Source organism: Asterias amurensis, chromosome 22 (assembly GCF_032118995.1).
Source record: "Asterias amurensis chromosome 22, ASM3211899v1".
NCBI classification, from domain to species: Eukaryota; Metazoa; Echinodermata; class Asteroidea; order Forcipulatida; family Asteriidae; genus Asterias; species Asterias amurensis.
The window spans coordinates 4,708,217-4,725,128 of record NC_092669.1 but is presented as its reverse complement, the minus strand read 5'-3'; the positions used below and the strand labels follow the sequence as shown (position 1 = coordinate 4,725,128).

Genomic DNA, 16,912 nt, shown 5'->3' with positions numbered 1-16,912 from the left:
AACGTTACTGCGCACGCGCTATGTGCAATTTACATATCTTCATGGGTAGGGTCTATTATGACTAGAGCTCATTGTATATTGTTTTACTCTCTTTATATGCTTAGAGGCTTTTTGCATTAGGCGCTTTACAAATTAATATCTTTTATTAATATTACTATGTTTGTGAAAGATATTGACAAAATATGGAGACCGCCAACATAGAGCTTGATATAAAGATACATAGAGCTTGTTGGAAGAGCGCCGACAAGTTAATCCGAAAGTAATTGGTTCAAATCCAGCTTAATTCAATGGTGTCTTTGTCCAACACCAAATATAGATTTAAACAAGTGACAACTGCAGATGATTTTGTCCATAGTTAAAATCGGCTAGTCTAAACATTTAAAGAGACACTATTCTAAAAAACAGTGAAACAATCTGTCCAACAGACAAATAACTACAACGACTACAGGAAACAATGACAGCACCGGTTGTCACAAAGAAATCATTTTTTCAAGAGCAATAACAACTTCCAGTCATACAATAACAAAAGCGGTCACAACAAGGAAGACGTGTTAAAGGCAGTCGACACTATTGGTAATTACTCAAAATAATTATCAGCAAAAAGCCTTTTTGGGTAGCGAGTAGTAGTGAGAGGTTGATAGTATAAAACATTGTGAAAAACGGCTCCCTCTGAAGTAACGTAGTTTTCGGGAAAGAAGTAATTGTCCACGAATTTGATTTCGAGACCTCAGAATTAGAATTTGAGGTCTCGAAATCAAGCATCTGAAAGCACACAACTTCACGTGGCAAGGGTGTTTTTTACTTCGACGACCAATTGAGCTCAATTTTTCACAGGTTTGTTGTGTTATGCATGTTGATATACACCTAGTGAGAAGACTGGTCTTTGACAATTACCAATAGTGAACAGTGTCTTTAAAGAGCAACTTGAACGATTTGATTTTTAACGGCAATGCTGTTATAACTTTTTGTGTTTGTTTATCATTATTAATCTAAATTGATACGTCTCAATTTGTGTAATAATTTATTAAAAGACACGGCCCCAAGTTCAATGTTTTGGAAATCAACTAGAAACACTTCTGCCGCTGGCGGCGTGTGTCAAAGTGACAAGACGTTGGCGTTACTTGTGGAATTTTGTGTACCTCCACGAGCAAGTTCGAGTGTGCATAATCGTTAACTAAAGGTTGGCTATTTCTTTTACTCGAACCCAGGCTGGTTGACTACTGTGATCGACCATTTGAAACCAGCCTCATGACCACGGTTTCTTCACTGGTCCCAATAGGATACTTTCCAACGCTAGGTGGCAGCAGACTTACCGGGTAAACTTCCATTGTTCAGGTAGTTCTGAACATGCGCATAATTCTGAGAACAATGGATTTACCCGGTAAGTCTGCTGCCCTCTATCGTCCCAGAAAGTCTCCCATAGCCTGTTCCATGCTAAGTGTAAAGCGCAAAGGGGCACTATAGTGACACTGTTGTGTAAGGCAATGGAGTGTTGAATAACGTGATACCGATGGTTGACTGTAGGCGACACGCTGCAAACACAATTAATGTCAGTGGGTGTGGGTAACATTCGGACAAGTTGTTTACAAGTACCAACGACATTAACAACGCAGTGCTTGTGACGTCACTAGGAAACTGTGTACCCAATCAGAACGTGGTAAATTTACCAATGGTGTATACCGCCCTCATAGCGACAGGTTTGCGATGAGGGAAGTCGTCCTGCATTCTGGATCCTGAGTGTGCGAGCGTCCAGTCCAAGGAGGCATGCGCAGCAATTATACAAAATAACATTGTAATTGCATCTCAAAGGTATCGTTAACCTTCAGAGCAGCCGAAATTTATTACTACAATTGTTTTATTCTTTCTTTCTTTAAATACCATTAAATACCACTCGTTTATAATTATACTGAATTTATTTTTGGGTGGGTAAACTCAAGAGGTTGACGATTAATGTTCAATGGCAGACTAGTCTATATTCGGACCCATTATAATGTGCACACAAAGTCCCAATGTGTGCATAAAAACTGAATAATTGGATATTGATTTTTATTTTTTATTATGTAACCTTCACATGTGTAAATTTTCAGAATGCTTCAATCTTTAGTATGTGGGTCCAGGGAACATCTATTCAACTGTTCAAGATGGATCTGCTTACCGTAAGCACAGAATCGGCGCTTACGGAAGCAGGGAATTCTGTGCTTACGGCAAGCGTATTTCACGGGTTAGCTGGGAACTTTTGCTTCTGCGCGTGCGTACTCCACGTTACTAGGCATTCTACGCTTGCAAGGCTAGCGCAGAAATTCTGCGCTTGCACGTAGCGGGGAGTCGTGTTCGTAAGCGCAGACTTCGGCGGTTAGCAGAGCCATGAAATTGGGCCCAGACCATGAGATAGAAGAAGAATGTGCTCTCAAAACACAGTTATTTACCCGTAATACAATCTGCCTTCTGATAGTACCAAGTGGGTCAAGCATGTAATTTTTTTTCTGGGGTCTGCTCGGAGGGTTAATTTTATTTTATTTTTATTTTTTTACATCGGTACCAACATAGACTTGTGGTCAAGTCGTTAAATGTCTGTCGCGGTGATAGCGTTCCGACTCTCCGCGCGATTCCCGCGGTATTCTACTACTGCTGTCACGACTACGGTCCCGAAACGGGGACAAGAAGTCGGCAACCAGCAGTTCGTGCGCGAGAGCAGTGATCTCGCCATAGCACTACCGCAAGTCGACCATTAACGACTTGTTCATAAGTCTAGTACCGACAAGGCAATATTAGGGGACAATAACAATATTATGTTTATCAGTAAATGTTATCAGGAAAAAGGCAAGTAACAAAACACAATAATTATGTAATGATGGAGAAAGCGGTGTGGTTAAAAATAAAATAAAACAATTAAATTATGACATATATGAATATGAAGGAAGAAGTTAAATAAAAAATTAAGGCAATTATAGAAACGAAAATGTGAAATACGTATGTTGAAGAGAATGATGCTCATGTTTGACATGAAGATAATGGTAATTAAAAGAAGTTGAAAGATAAAATTAATGATAAGTTGAAAGATAGATAAGTTAAAAGATAAAATGATAATTTGAAAGATAGAAAAGTTGAAAGATAAAATGATAAGTTGACAGATAGAAAATTTGAAACATAAAATTAATGATAAGTTGAAAAATAGATACGTTGCAAGATAAAATGATAAGTTGAAAGATAGATAAGTTGAAAGATAAAACGATAAGTTGAAAGATAAAAGCGATAAGTTGAAAACTAAAAACGATAAGTTGAAATATAAAAAGGAGAAGTTTAGAAAGATTAAATGGTAAGCTGAAAGATAAAAATGATAAATTGATGATGATTGTGATAAAGGATGCTATGATGAAGACGCACACACTGTTGAAAAAGAAAGCAAAACATAGAACAAAATGATAAAATGAATGAATTGACAAATTAAATGGTTATGTTTTTTGGCGGTACAAATTCATATTTTAACAGTGATTGCTTTTTAAAAAGCACATGGAGAGGATCAACGCAAGGGTGAACGGTGGGGTGAGGAGAGACTGCACGTTGTAACGGTTTGAAGCCAGATGTAGCAAAAACAAAATGGTGGCCTCTTTAACAAGACGATCCACTGCTGGTCGCCAAAAACAAAATTCGCAGACTTTGCAAAATAAACTGATGGAAACATGATGATACACACACAGCAAGAAAAAGTCAGCGATGGTTGGCTTTATGTTATTTGAAAGAAAATTTCCAAAGTGGACGACCCCTCTTCACCAGGGTAGAGATGTTAACATCGTGATGATTTTTTTTTATGACGTCATAGATGACGTGTTATCCTCCATCCAGTGACATACCGTTTACTGTTAAACTGAAAATACTGCTTTCGTTTCCAAGAGTGCTTTTGGAAATGCATCTGTATTGGGAGGTGTCGTTTTGTTGGAGGTCAGAAAGGGTCAACTTTGACTTGACGGCACTCGATCCGTCCACGCCCGTCTCCATCATACCGTCCAGGCTGATTCTGTTGAAAACACAAGAGAGTTGTTCCAGATTGTTTTTAGAGCTGAACGTTGAAAATCAATCTTGTTTTTGTTCAAAGTGTTACTGATGACGTAACTTCACTTCGGACAGCATTGGTATTAACAGAAAGTAGTTTGTGCAAAACAAAAACTGTTGATAATTCAATGTGAAACTAAAATTACTTTTCAAGTTGGTAGTGACATGAAGTTGTTGCTATCTGATAACAGTTGATATTCGGAATTAGGCAGGATTCTAATCCGGACCATAAGAGAATGGAAACACATAGAGCAGCATCCATATCTTGTAAATTATTGAAGCCAATCAACACAACAAGTTGGGCGAGTATTTTTAATCAGACGAGATTCGAAGTTGGGCGAATGATAAACTTGTGTCAAGATGGATGAAGCATTGTGAATTAGAGGGTTTATAACCTCAATTAATGAAGCCAATCCATACATTGATCCATTTAAGATTCGTAATTGGGTAAGATTCTAAGATTGACATTTGTTAAGACAGGCGAGATTCGTTATTGGGCGAATGATCAACTTGGATGGAGAATCCATTTCGGATGAGAGTTGTACCTGTCCCCTGGTAGGTCGCCTCCAATTTTCTCCCACCGGATGCTCGGCTGCGGCAAACCGGAAGCTGCACATGACCACGTGACCGTCTCCCCAATATTGCTCATGGTTGTTTTCACTGGTGGGAGGTATAATCTAACGGGCACTACATTGTGGAAGGGGGGCAATCAGAACACAACCAGTTCAACAGCAGTATAACAAAACCTTACATTAACCAAAGTCAATAAAATCGAGGTTGTGGATCGAGGTTGTCAACATTCTTTCTTGTGCGGATAATAGTAATAGTAATAATAATAATAAAAATGAAAACTAATAAAGCGCACAAATCCATAAAAAGTGCTAATGGCGCTAAAATACAATCAATAGCCATAAAAATTATATACAATAACACAAATTTAAACGTAAACGGATATCTTGGATTTTGTTGAAACAAATCGCAATTTTTGAAACCATGACTTTGGCTTGGGTCCAGGGGTGGATTTCACAAAGAGTTAGGGCTAGTCTTATCTCGAGTTAGGACTAGTCCTAAGTTAGGACTAGTCCTAACTCTTTGTGAAATCGACCCCAGGCTTAGATAGAACCGTCCCCTCGTTTTAAAACCTCAGTAGTGTACATAGTCAAAAACACGACTGTGCCTTAAATTTGAAGCCACTGATTTGAAAAAGATATGTAGCCTAACCGAAGGTAAAGACTAGTCGGGTCACTTTTCGTGGTGGTTATGTTTCTTGTTAACTATTGGTGTTTCACTAAGGAAACATGACCAAGATGGCGCTGAGATTGAGAAAGAAAAAAACCCAATCCCGTACCATCTGCCTACCATATGGGGCTATTGTGTCATGAAGCCTGTAAGCACAATATACTTTCTAAGCACGGACATTTCTTGCTTAACAGAAACAAGTCACCAGTCAACTTCCATAAAGTTAACCTTGTTGTGACTGATGCCCCGTTCATTTTGTTGCTTTACAAAAGAAATGTTCGCAGCAGTATTTTCTGCTTAAGTCGGACCCTGCTGTTAGCAAAATGATAAACCAATTAGCATGATTTTATTAAGCATCGTGACTACAAAGGATGACCTGTGTGAACATCCGGGGTCAACCGGAAGTGTTCCTTGTCGGTAGAGGTTTCCTTCACAAACCTGATAACAAAATCAAAACGGTTTGAGTTTCCCATCTGCGTTGATGATTATTAATTAACACAATCTGAATGTATCAATAAAATACTAATCAATCAATTATTATTAGTCAATCAATAATAAAATTCATTATTCAAAAAAAAAAAAAAAATAAGAAGCATCAATCGATAATCGAAAGTCATTAATCAATAAATTCAATATCTCGTCTATCAAATTGTGAATTTCATAATTTTCAAGATTAAGTTTGAAAAGTAAAATAATTAAAACATTTTACACAAATCCCGCCAGAATTTGTTTTTTTTTTCGTGATTTACCACAATACTAAAATTTGTTTCTTTAAAACGGTGGATCGTTTTGAAGCCATTATACACTTTCGGAACAGAAAACAAAATAAACGTTCACAGATTTACAAATCACTTACAGGGTTTACAGAAGGTAATGGTGAAAGACTTCTCTTGAAATATTATTCCATGAAATGCTTTACTTTTTGAGAAAACATTAAAACAATTATCAATTCTCGATATCGAGAATACCGGATATATTTTAAACACATGTCATGACATGGCGAAACGTGCGTAAACAAGGGTGGGTTTTCCCGTTATTTTCTCCCGACTCCGATGACCGATTGAGCCTAAATTTCCACAGGTTTGTTATTTTATATATAAGTTGTGATACACGAAGTGTTGGCCGTTGGACAATACTGTTTACCGAAAGTGTCCAATGGCTTTAAAACCACAAAGAATGAAAGCCCCTCCATCCTACTTTTCAAACATCTTTCCAACCATATTAATTACAATTTATATTATAGAAAGAAAAAAACATCCATAACCAAAGGCAATGTGACCCTGTAGAGGCATGTTGCTACGAATGATGTGATGCTCTTAAGTCAGCAATTCACATGCACCTCACCTAGTATCCGGACGCTGACCGCTTCGGTTCTTGAACCCAGTGAGTTTGCCGCACGGCAGATGTACGTTCCTGTGTCTGAGATGCTGGAAGATTCCACAGCGAGCACGGCTATTGTACCATTGCGCCTAAAACAAACAAAAATCATTAACAGAGTCATTAGAGTTAGATTCTCTCTTGAGGTGCTTTGTTATTCCTTTGTTTTTAAAGGCACTGGGTTCGATTTCACAAAGAGTTAGGACTAGTCCTAACTTAGGACTAGTCCTAGGAGATATGAAAAACGTATGGCTAGTCCTAAGTTAGGACGAGTAACTTGTCCTAACTAGAAATAAGACTGGTCTTTTCTTTGTGAAATCCACCCTCGGACACCTTTGGTAATAACGCCACAGACAAGTTTGGACACCTTTGGTAATAATGTCACAGACAAGTTTCTCACTTGGTGTGTCCCAACGTGTATACATAATCAAACCTGTGAACATTTGAACTCAATTATTGGTCAACGAAGTTGCGAGAGAATAATGGAATAAAAACAACCTTGTCGCACAAGCTGTGTACTTTCAGATGCCTTGAATTTGAGACCCCAGCTGAGGTCTCGAATTCAATTCAAATATTCAAATGAGAATATAATTCTTTTTATAAAGAAGTAACTTCTAGAGGGAGCCGTTTCTCACAATGTTGTATACTAATGAAGTTTTTTAGTGGTAACAATTATTTTGAGTAATAACCAATAGTGTCGAATGAATATTTGCGGCTTTTTGCCAAACTCTTGGTGGCGTTCTATATAGACCTTATGCATTGACGTCATCCAGCGGCCATCTTAGTGGTAAAACGGTGACGAAACAATCGAAACGCACAGATTTGTACGCGCGGCGCACAGGATTGGCCAATGAACAACCTTCTTTTGACCTCTAGGTGAGGGCGCCCTACTGAAATGACGTCATGTGCATAAGGTCTATTGTAAATTACGCGGTAGTTTACGCCACTTCTTACTAGCGGCTACGGCTGCATCTGCGGCTTAGTCACATGTCACCGTGCGTTGGTTCATAAAGCCGCCCTAGGCAACACCCTTAGCAACAGCCGCAGCCGTAGCCACATACACCAATTTGGACACGGTCTTTAAATTGCTTGTTAAAAGTAAAACAATTTAATTTCAGTTTTTCCCGAAGAAAAGCAGAGCATACTGTTCGAAACATCGAGACCAAACCGGCTCTTCTCAAAGCCAACGCTCACACAAAAGAGATTTACACATGGTTGTACCTGCAAGAATATTACTTATTCATAATTTCTTCCTAAAGTTAATTGTTTATTTATAGTTTCTTTCTAAAGTTTATTATTTATTTATAGTTTCTTCCTATTTCCCCACACCATACAAGGCTTCAAACAATATTTATTTAATTTTTCGTCTTTAAGTACAGTTCTTGGTGGATTTTCCTAGACGAATATTCAAATAATACTATTACATTTGGGGTTTCATTTTGATTGTGTCTTAGTAAAGCCTACCTCATTAGCACACGCTTTCCATCTTTTCGTTCCCACGTGACTCGAGGTTGGGGCGTTCCAGCAGCCTTGCATATCAGCTCAAATGGGTCTCCCTTCGAAAGTGTTACGTTACCGGACACATGGACGATACGTGGAATGGCTGTGGAATTAAAACACAACTTGAGGCTTCAACCATGCACTTAAATACCCTCTACCGAAAATCATACCATTATTTCACAGTTCCTCTGCTTACAGGGGTGGATTTCACAAAGGTAGTCCTAACTTAGGACTAGGTCCTAGGCAATGCTAAGAGATAGGACTGGTCCTAAGTTAGGACAAGCAACTCATCCTAACTTAGGACTGGTCCTATCTCTTAGCATTGCCTAGAACTAGTCCTAAGTTAGGACTACCTTTGTGAAATCCACCCCAGAACACTTAAGTTGGTGGTGCGGGGATTGGGGTGGGGTTGGGTGGGGTGGGTTTTTAGCGAAGCTGCAAAGCCAATCAGATACTTGCTAGACACCATGGCAACGCCTGATACAACAAGTATACCATGTAAGACAACTTCGAGCTGCCAAAATCAGTTGTACACGCAATTTCAGCAGAGTAAAGTCTCTGACTGTACGACCATGCCTTTGTGTGAATATATTGGCATAGTCCTCAGGTTGTGATGACTTCTGTGAGCTTACCCATGACGGTTATCTTTGCCGTAGCCTCAGTGACACCGTGGTCGTTTTCAGCTGAGCATTTGTACAATCCAGAATCTTGTGTTGTAAGATTGTGCAGAACCAATATGGCTTCATCGAGAACCACCATTTCGCTGGCGATCCTGTAGGTCAAAGGTTAAACCCAGAGTAATTTATTTAGAATTATGAAACCTTTAAATTGTGACCTTTTTTGAAAAAAAATATTCACGTGACCAATAACGTGTAACTTATGATTTGTAATTGTCGTGGCTGAGCGGTTCTGTTCAGCAGACTGTGGGTTCGAGAGTCGAAATTGGTCCTTAAGCAAGACACTCATCCTTCGTCCTTCGAATGGGACGTAAAGCCGCTGGTTCCGTGTGTTCTGTAATGCACGTTAAATATCTCAGTAACACTCATCGCTAAGGGAAGGGGTTTGCCCCGTTGTTTCCTGGCAGTGGTTGCAGAATGCACCGTATATCACCTTGTATAAGGCGCTTCATAGTTGAGACTCCGAATTCTTAACTTCAATAACCTATCTTTTTGAAACAAAATGTATGTACAATCGAATTGATAACCATTTTGGTAGAAACGTGTGCTGTACAAGACTTAAAGGCAGTAGACAGTATAGGTAATTGTCAAACTTCTCACTTGGTGTATCTCAACATATACATATAGTAAAAAACCTGTGAACATTTGAGCTCAATCGGTCATCGAAGTTGCGAGATAATAATGAAAGAAAAAACACCCTTGTCACACGAATTTGTGTGCTTTCAGATGCTTGATTTCGAGACCTCAAGTTCTAAACTTGAGGTCTCGAAATCAAATTCGTGGAAAATTACTTCTTTCTCCAAAACTACGTCACTTCAGAGGGAGCCGTTTCTTACAATGTTTTATACTATCAACCTCTCCCCATTACTCGTTACCAAGTAAGGTTTTATGCTAATAATTATTTTGAGTAATTACCAATAGTGTCCACTGCTTTTTAGTATTTCTTTCAAATAATCGACAAAATCAGCTTACTTGGCTTCGGGCATTGACCCGCCGACACGAGACCACGTGTACTCAACAGCGCCCTCAGCGTGGCATCTTAGAGTTGACCCTTGACCCTCGGCTACCATGGAGTCTAGAGGGCGCCTGTCAATGACTGGTGGCGTAGCAGCGGAGACTAATGTAGTAGCGAGGGGAGCCCGCGATGTCGCCTCCAGCTGCGGTTTGTCGTTTGTCATCATGTCGTCTTCGTCGTCGATAACTACAAACCAGGAACGCAGCAAAAATGTGTTTAGTTTATGAGAGAAAACATTATTCTGATGTGGCAATTGAACTCGAACAGAAAATAAGATTCAATTGTTTCTTTTTTAAATACAGCTAAGGGATACAGCTAGCTCTGGTAATAGAACAAAAATAATATTCAAAATTTGAACCATGAAATTGTTAGTTGATAAGTGCAAAAAGGTTGAAGGAGAATGTTCAGTGCGGGTTTTATATAAGCGCGGTCAAGCAGTGATTAATATGGCAACATTTATAGGTTAGGGTGATTTTCGATATGTGTACACACAAAAAAGCTCAGGAAAATGGAATGCGGTAGGAAAAGAAACAACATGGGAATGGGATATCATGCGATTTTCTCGTAACATAATATAAAATAAAAATATTTCATGACAATTCCACTAAAAGTACCCTTATTTTGAAATTATCTTTTTCAAAGAAGTTTTTAAATTTAAACTTTCTGGCATTACAGTTAAACTATAAAATAAGTTAAACTGCATGTTGGGTGACAAACTGCGCTAACGTCATTCCTGACGCGAAGAGTGCAAATATTACAAGTGTGACGCAATGAATAAAAACTTGTGATGTTGTCACAAAGTGCAATGACGTTGAAACATTCGGAGGTACATTCGAATGACGTCATGCAGAAGTGCACTAAAATTAAATGGAATGAAATAAAACACTAGTGATGTCACGATCGCGTGATGCGGCGTTAAGATCACATGATGTGACGTCATGAAACAAAATGGAAGGTTATACAAGTTGTGACCTACAGACTGAGTGCGTGTGACGTCATGAAATTAAAAGGTTCAGAAACATGATAATGCATAAAATAAATATGAGGTGACGTTGTGAAACAAAATGGAAGATTAGAAAAGTTGTGACGTAGAGACTTATATAGTTTGCACCAAGAACATAATTGCATACTATCGTAACGTCATGAAAAAAATGGAAGGAAAGAAAAGTTGTGACGTAGAGACTGGGTGCAGTGACGTCAAGAAATGAAAAAGTCCAGGCACCATGAGTGACATGATCAATGCATAATACACATGAGGTGACGTCATGAAACAAAATGGAAGGTTAGAAAAGTTGTGACGTACAAACGGTGTGCAGTGACGTCATGAAATGAAGAAGTCCTAGCACCAGTGACACATTAAAGCATATATACATGTGGTGACGTCATGAAACAAAATGGAAACTTAGACAAATTGTGACGTAGAGACTGAGAGTGCAGTGACGTAAGGAAAAGAAAACTCCCGGCACCAGTGACATGATAATACATAATACACGAGATGACGTCATGAACACCACTATGTTTCACCTGTTTCGCGGACCCCGTTGCCGCATGTACGCAAACATTCCTCTTTCGTAGAAAACCTGTTCTGATTGCCTAGACAACCGCCGTACGTGAACGGCTGGCAGGCTTTGGCACCCGAGTCAAAGTACCAGAACGGGTAGTAGGTCCGGCAGGGGCCAACATCCTTATGGAGGCTGCAATAATCTGGAGGAAGGAAATGCGAACAAACGAACAAAAACAAACAAGGGGTGAAGGATGGGTCATTAATGTTAGTGATTGAATAGGAAGGCGGACAGGGGGCGTCTCTATAGTTCAACAACTTATTTGTATTTATAATATATTTACTCATAAAAAACATGTATTTGCATGCACAAACGAACAAATGTGAGCTAACTGCACTTACAAAAGCATTTGGATTAGACAAAGGTGGACTCACTGTTAAATATCCCCTCTTTTCGGCCGATAAAGCTTGGTTTTAAATTGATTCAAATAAACCTCCCAATCGAAGGTACAATTACAGAATATAGTAAATATCGTGGTGAAAGTGTATATCTTTCTGGAAGTACATCAATTTTCCCTTAATAAACACAATAGTTAAAATCCCTGATATTACAGTTTGCTGCCCTCTAGCGACAATATGTATCAGCTCCATTTATATTCTTGGACGTGGCGAAATTATAATTTTTGTTCATTTTATTTTATCTCTTTATAAAATTAATGCACCACACCATTATCGGTTCTTTGAGAACCATGCACGACTCACAAAAGAGATTTTGTAAATGGCAAATTACGCTAACCTGCTATGTTCTTGTTTTCTAATACGAAGATAATTTTCATTGTCACGAATTCAACCTTTTCGAGGCTGTCTCTAAACGTATCCACGGCATATTTGCTATGTGGTTTCATTCCCTCGCCTTTTTACCTCTGTTGCACCCTTTCCGAATTCCACCTCAGACTTGGAGCATTGTATAATGATTTGGTTTTCGGTCCCCACATGGTGTTTTTTCAACCTAGGCTAACATCTTGAACTTATTTTCCTTCGATATCCTTTCAAGACATATATCTTCAGGCTTCGGTCTCACAGTGGTTAGGCACCTTTTGGGGGACCCTTAGATTTATCAAAGAGACATAACAATTATTAAGTATCTGTTAAACTGAAAGGTTTTGTAGATACCATAATAATAACTGTCAATTTTCAAAACCATTTTCCAAGAATTTTCCAGCAATGTCTGAAACCTCTGATGTTTATCACGCGACATACAATTAATAGGTAGATTGTGTATGTCTTAAGGGAAGAGCCATGTTGTTAAATTTTGTGTTCAACCATTCAATGAGAATCGTGATTGCATCTTCGAGGTGATTACTCGTTCCTGAAAGTCAATTTCAAAATACTGCTCAACCTTTACCATAGTGCGCGAAGGCCGTCATGCGAAAACGCAAAGAATTCTGCATCGCTTAAGGGCCGTACATAGATCCTTGAGGCACCACGGGGTTTCTCAGCAAAGCATTGTCTGCGTGATCTCGCTCGTGGAAAAAGAAAACCGCGAGAGGAAATCTAATTTGTGGGTAGATTTGGCCTCTTTATTATCCGTACGAGGGAACTCCCTAGTGGTGCGGCAAACTGCCATCCGTAACAGTCCAATCAGCGTACACACGCACTTTGCCCAACGGAAGAGCATTGTTTGCTTGAGACGGTTGCCTTGGCAACGCATCAATGCTGCTCTGGAAACAGCCTTGGATTCTCTGAGAGGATAAATGAGGAGGAAAATTCATCCAGGGGGGTTGTATTATTAAGCCTCAGATTTATAGGCGGATCGTGTTTCTTTGTTCCCCATCTTGGTAAACAGCGTGTTCTTATAGATGTTCTATTTCACGCTCCAAGCAGTCTCTATTTCTAAACTCTATTTGAACTCAGGGAAAGACGGGGTTAGAGGGAGAGAAAGTGACAGTTTGTCAATTTCTCGCCTGGGCGCTACTTCCTTGGAAAAAAAAAAAACATGAACTTTTTGTGACTTTATTGAGTTGTTGAACAACGCTACTTCCCTAAAGAAAAACACGAACAAAGTTCTTGTGATTTCTTGGAGCTGTTGAACATCCAGTCTTTGCATCGACGTCAGCGTACCTTGATATTTTTAAAAGTGGTCTACATTTACTCGATTTAAAACAAATAAAATAGTGACCATAAAAAGGGAAGATAATTTTCAGGCTGTATATGTTCATGTTACTATAAGTTTAAAGGCATAGTAGTATGCGTTTGGTTCTTTAAATCGTTCATTTTTTTTTTTTTTTTTGACTGATCCGTTTTAGGGCAGGCTTACCCCCAAATAGTGGTTATAAAAAAAGGACTTAAACTGTGGTTCTGCATCAGTTTTACCGATTTTGGGGTCATTTGAGCATAGGTTCCGGACTATTCTGCACTTCGAGGCTACAATCAGGAAAAAAGGCCGGCAAAAAGACCGTGTGATGAACAGACTGCTATAGGCTATGTCTGTCTTCGAACTAGTTCACGCAGTTTTTGTTTTTTTCCTCCAAGATAACATGACTGTCTATAATAGTTGCGGTACCCACTGCTAACACATGATTCGAACTGCCTCTTAGCCACCGGGCTAGCTCGGTGGTAGTGGCAAGACATATTCTCTAGCATTGCAAATGTCGTGGGTTCGAATCCAACCTGAGTGATTTGCGTGTTTTCTTTCTCACATAAACTCGGGAAAGCACTGAGTACACTGCCTATTTTAATAACAAAAACCATAGAATGGTAAAAACAAAGCTATAAAATGATTAACATCAAACTGACATGATTGATTCCTTAACATTAACGGAACTAGTTTCTGGGGTTACAGTTGTTTAAAAAGAAAACATAGTGTGGAAAAACTCTGACTCTGAGAGGTTAGGGTGTAAGGGGGGCACCATGGCCGAGTCTAACGGTAAAAGGAGTTCACCGACAGAGGTCGTACCTGGTTTTGGTGGTTCGAAGTTGATGCATTTCTCCCGCTTGTCGCCGGGTTTAGATTCCGGTAGCATATCGCAGCCTAGCTCGTCCGGCCATGGCAGGCCGTGGGCGTTGAGGGTCTGCTCACAATCACGTCTAGCCTGTTTAAACAAAATATAAAAAACAGTGAACCTCAAAAAATGGTATAGAAGAGATGGTTCGTCCCTCGGATAGGACGTAAAGCCGTTGGCCCAGTGTGTTACTTCATGCACGTAAAATATCCCAGTTTACTTTTCGTATATATGGAGAAGGGGGTTCGCTCCGGTGCTCCTGGTTTGATTGGCAGCGTATTGCGTCACAACACCATGTTAACCATTACATGGTGCTAAGGATTAGGTCTCATAATTCAAATTTAGTCCCACACCTTGCAATAAACTGTATGCTACAGCACATTGCTCTACATAAAATGACATTCTTATAAGCATTGTCTTAAAGGAACACGTTGCCTTGGATCGGACGAGTTGGTCAAAACAAAAGCGTTTGTAACCGTTTTTTATCAAATGCATATGGTTGGAAAGATGTTTTAAAAGTAGAATACAATGATCCACACAAGTTTGCCTCGAAATTGCGTGGTTTTCCTTCAACTGTGTGAACTAACATGGTCGGCCATTTATGGGAGTCAAAATGTTGACCCCCATAAATGGCCGACGTGTTAGTCGACGAGGTAAAAGGAAAACCACGCAGTTTCGAGGCATGTTTGTGTGGATCATTGTATTCTACTTTTACAACATCTTTCTACCCATATGCATTTTATAAAAAACGGTTACAAACGCTTTTCAAAGACCAACTCGACCGATCCAAGGCAACGTGTTCCTTTAAGGTCACCGTGTTTCAGTGGTTAGACAGCAGAACTTGCAATCACAAGGTTGTGGGTTCGAATCCTCCTAGCTAACCGCTGATTTCACATGGACTAGATTAAAGTCGTCTAGTTAATACTGTATTACTGTTAAACTTAATTAGACGAGCAACGGGGAGCCGTTGGTAGTGTAAAACATTGTGAGAAGCGGCTCTCTCTAAAGTTACGTATACTCTCTAAATGCAAAGGAGTGAAAAGCACTCTTTTTTGAGAGTGGTCTTCCACTCTTTAAGATTGAAGTTTGCACCTTTGTTGAGAGTGATTTTTCACTCTGTCCTGGAGTGAACCCCTCTAAAAGAGTGAAATAACCACCACTCTTTTTAAAGAGCCATAATGAGGGACAGCTCGAAATGTAAAGAGTGTGTGTTATTCACTCTTTACATTTAAAGAGTAGTTTTTGAGAAAGAGGTAATTTCTCACTCAAAAGGGTCAGAAAAATTGTATCCATCGAAATTTTAGATAAAAGCGGGACGAGACTATTCCTTTAACTATTGACAAACAAACTGTGGAGCTTTTTACAAAAACTCGTGCCTTAGGTGCATCAAAATGTTCTCTTTCGTGGAGAAATATCCGCTGGCAAAACATTGGCCTTTTACGCAAATCAACTTTCTGGCAATCGCTGTGTGAATTTGTTTTGGTGGTAGGGGGTTACAGAGAGTTCAAAACTAAAAGGGAAACATTGCATTCGTATCGGGCGCCTTGGGCTATAAATAAGCGTCTGTATCGAGCGCTTTGGGCTATAAAAAGCGTCTGTGTCGAGACGAAGTGGTTGGAAAGATATTTTGAAATGTACTCGTGTGTGGAAGCGATTTGTGTATTGTTACTGATTGAGGCAGTATTCCCTAAGCAAGAAAATCCCACTGAGCGGTGCCCTACCTGTGACAAGCATACATTTTATGGCATTTTGTTTTGTAACTTATTTCTGCTAAGCTTGTTTAGCAAATTAATTTTGTGCGTTAAAGGCAGTGGACACTATTGGTTATTGTCAAAGACTAGCCTTCACAGTTGGTGTTTCTCAACATATACATCAAATATTAAACCTGCGGTGAAAATTTGAGCTCAGTCGGTCATCGAACTTGCGAGATAATAATGACAGATAACAACACCCTTGTCACACAAAGTTGTGTGCGTTTAGATGGTTGATTTCGAGACCTCAAGTTCTAAATCTGAGGTCTCGAAATCAAATTCGCAGAAAATTACTTCTTTTTCGAAAACTAAGGCACTTCAGAGGGAGCCGTTTCTCACAATGTTTTATACCATCAACCTCTCCCCATTACTCGTCACCAAGAAAGGTTTTATGCTAATAATTATTTTGAGTGACTACTACTAGTGTCCATTGCCTTTAAATGAAAAGAACTTAGTATTGGAGTTGCTTAACAGAATAAAATCCAGCCAAATTACCACACTCTACACAATTTTCTCAGTGACTTTTTGTTCAGCCAATATCTTTTAAGGCAGTGGACACTATTGGTAATTACCCAAAATAATTATTAGCATAAAACCTTACTTGGTAACGAGTAATGGGGAGAGGCTGATGGTATAAAACATTGTGAGAAACGGCTCCCTCTGAAGTGCCCTAGTTTTCGAAAAAGAAGTAATTTTCCACGAATTTGATTTCGAGACCTCAGAATTAGATTTTGAGGTCTCGAAATCAAGCATCTGAAAGCACACAACTTCGTGTGACACGGGGTGTTTTTTCGTTCATT

General features: G+C 39.3%; 1 protein-coding gene across 4 annotated transcripts in view; it reads right to left on the bottom strand.

Moving 5' to 3' along the window:
* LOC139954010 (immunoglobulin superfamily member 10-like) overlaps positions 1-16,912 on the bottom strand; it is a 72,973-nt gene that overhangs the window by 9,234 nt on the left and 46,827 nt on the right. The window contains exons 2-9 of one of the 4 annotated variants that reach the window (XM_071953639.1): positions 14,316-14,451; positions 11,383-11,562; positions 9,816-10,044; positions 8,799-8,938; positions 8,131-8,269; positions 6,634-6,758; positions 4,596-4,737; positions 3,852-4,015 (exon numbers count right to left, since the gene is read on the bottom strand). In XM_071953639.1, coding sequence (XP_071809740.1) covers positions 3,852-4,015; positions 4,596-4,737; positions 6,634-6,758; positions 8,131-8,269; positions 8,799-8,938; positions 9,816-10,044; positions 11,383-11,562; positions 14,316-14,451 — 1,255 coding nt within the window. The remainder of the gene's footprint in view (positions 1-3,851; positions 4,016-4,595; positions 4,738-6,633; positions 6,759-8,130; positions 8,270-8,798; positions 8,939-9,815; positions 10,045-11,382; positions 11,563-14,315; positions 14,452-16,912) is intronic. The other 3 variants (XM_071953640.1, XM_071953641.1, XM_071953642.1) reach the window with 3 other exon arrangements.